This window comes from Microtus ochrogaster, chromosome 4 (assembly GCF_000317375.1).
Source record: "Microtus ochrogaster isolate Prairie Vole_2 chromosome 4, MicOch1.0, whole genome shotgun sequence".
Lineage (NCBI taxonomy): Eukaryota > Metazoa > Chordata > Mammalia > Rodentia > Cricetidae > Microtus > Microtus ochrogaster.
This window is the reverse complement of record NC_022011.1, coordinates 14332497-14335066: the sequence shown is the minus strand read 5'-3', so window position 1 is coordinate 14335066 and position 2570 is coordinate 14332497. Positions and strand designations below refer to the sequence as shown.

Below are 2570 nucleotides of genomic sequence, written 5' to 3'. Positions count from 1 at the left end.
TGAACAGGGCTGACGCTGACCCTACCTGCCTGCCCTGTAGCCAGTGCTTTCCTGGCAAGCCTCACTCAGGACAGAGCCTCAGCTCCGCTGGCCCCTGGGGACTTGCTGCATCTAAGCGTGGGAATAAGGAATGGTGGCAGGAGTGAGGTCCTCGTTCTCTGGGCCTCGGGGCCTGGCCTCAGTATTGCTCTTTGTCTGAGAGGAAAGAGCAGGGTCTCTACCAGGCTTGGGCCAGTGAGACTTCAAACAGGCCCAGCCACCCTGCCTCAAAGCCCTGATGGCCCCGTCGATGGCAGTGGGCTACTGGGCATTTTCTGAACATGAGACACCCCAGAAGGGCAGGAGGAACAAGAATTAGCCCCCTCCAAGGTGGCTCTGGACATCTCACCCTCGGACTAGCCCAGGAAGCCTTGAGTCTAACCCATCAAGGTAGCAGGGAGGGACAGGAGTCTTGGGAAAAATAGACTTGAGTCACCTGTCACCAGGGCTTGCTTTCCTACTGGGAAGAGACTCTCAATGGAAGTAGGGGGTGGGCAGGGGAGCAGAGGTTTCAAAGGGACCCTAGGGTCCTACTCATGTCCCTGGGAGATTTTCCCCACCCAGCTAGAAACCTGTATGGGCTGAGTAGGGGTATAAACCCTCTAAGCCTCACCTCAGGGCCACAGCCAACAATGCCAACAACTCCAAAGAAAGCAGCCTATCCCAGAGCAAGGGCCATTTCACCCACAGATCAGGAAGTGTCAGCCTCTGCCCCGCCCCCATGCCCCTACCCCTACCTCCTAACAAGCCACTCCCCTTCCCTAACACTTCTTTAGCACCCAAAACAACCACCTAAAATATGAGTCTAGGCTCAGAACAAGTTGAGAAGCGGATGCACGGTGGCGGCGGATGGGGGGTAGAGAGGTCACTTTAAAGAAAAGAGGCTAGGAGAGGTAGGGAGGAAGGGAGGAAAGGGGGTGGGGAGCAAGGGGAGGAGGCCCAGGAGCCAAAGCTCTGCCAGCTTCACTTTCCAGTCACTCCTGCTACCCGGTGGTGGCTGCCAACCTCCGCTGCTTCCACCGCCACTGCTGTGGCCACAACTTCAACAATAGCAGGGATGCCTCTGCCAGACTGTCAGCTACCACTACTGGTCCAGTGGCTGGGATGCCAGCCAGCCCAGCTGGGGCAAGAGATGCAGTAGGCAGAGGCTGGCCGGGTACATGCCAGCCAGCCAGTGTTGAGAAGCCTCGAACCACAATCATACAGTACCCAGTGCTGGCGGGGCCCCCACACACCATGTCTCCAGACCCATCCTCGGTACTGTTTATTGACAAGGGCCCCCGCCAGGGTGGCTCACCCCGAGCTTCCTGCTCTTCATCTTCACATAGCCTTGCTTGACGATGTCGTTGAAATTGGTCGCCATGGTTGCCCCTCCGCCTTTGGGGTGCCGGCTGGGCTGAGGCCGGGAGGGGTGCCCAGGTGATAAGCCCAGGTGTCTTGGTCTTCCCTGATCACCTGTTCAAGACACTCCTCACCTCCCCCGCCTCAGCATTGTTCTAGCAGCTGCTTCGCCCAGCTCCTGCTGGAAACCCAAATGACAGGGAGATTAGAGCCAGTGACATCTTTCTCTTCCCCTGGCTGTCTTGTTCTTTTTTTCCTTCCTCTTCCCACACTCCTCCCTCCCTCTGCCCGCCTGCCCGCCCGCCCTTCCTCCTTCCTTTCCTCCCCACCCCAGGACGGCAGAACCATTCAGGAAAAGCGAGGTGGAGGCAGAGCAGGAAAATGGTCCAGCCCAGTCCCCTCCCTCAAGGCTGGGGCTGGCAGTTAACCCCTTCCTGGGCTGGCTGGCTGGCTCCCGTTCTGCTTGCTATGGAGGCGATGGCAAAAAAAGAGGGGAGGTAGCTGTCTCTGGAGGAGCCTGGCCCCTCAGCTTGGCAGCATCTGGCCATCCTGATAAAACTTTGGGGCAGACTTAAAGGAACTTGCCGGAGCACCCGTCTCCTGGGTGCTGGAATCCCAGCAGAGAACTTACAGAAACTGGCCCAGGGTCCTTTATCTACAAAAGCCTGCACTTCCAGGTTAAAGACAGTACACTTTTGGTTTCCCAGACCCCAAGCCCTCTGCCTGCCACACTATACCTGGTTCTCCCCAGCCCTGGTGAGAGGCTGGGAGTCACCAGCTCAAGCCATTCAGATCCTGCTCCTGGTCCCTGGACTCTTGGGCAGCTCTGCTGGGTGCTGGTGTCCCCTGGGTAGGAGGGCAGAGTCCAGGGGGTGGGGCCCCGGATAAGTCTGAGGAATGTGTGGGACTGTAGGCTGTGGCCTCTAAGGAAGTAGACACTTACCCTGGCCCTGAGCTAGGAGGAGTAGGCCAGCCTGAGGGTGGGGACATGGCCCTGTCAGGCCACTTGGTCTAGCCAAGCCAAGCAGTGTTATGTCCTGAGCATGGTCAGGCATTAATTATAGGAAGGATGACCAGGGGCATGGGCTGTAGCCTAGGCAATGCAGGAAAAATGGGAACAGCAGGGGGAGATTTGGGATCAGTTAATACAGACTCGGGCAATCTCAGCAATGACACAATCTAACACCTTC

The 2570-nt window shown here is 57.6% G+C and overlaps 1 protein-coding gene across 1 annotated transcript in view; it reads right to left on the bottom strand.

The window, feature by feature from the left end:
* The window catches only part of Dok4 (docking protein 4), a 6704-nt gene extending 5080 nt beyond the window's left edge, over positions 1 to 1624 (bottom strand). The window contains exon 1 of the mRNA XM_013354193.2: positions 1337 to 1624. Within this exon, the coding sequence (XP_013209647.1) occupies positions 1337 to 1402 (66 nt within the window). The 5' untranslated portion in view covers positions 1403 to 1624. The remainder of the gene's footprint in view (positions 1 to 1336) is intronic.
* Between the last annotated feature and the right edge of the window lie 946 nt (positions 1625 to 2570).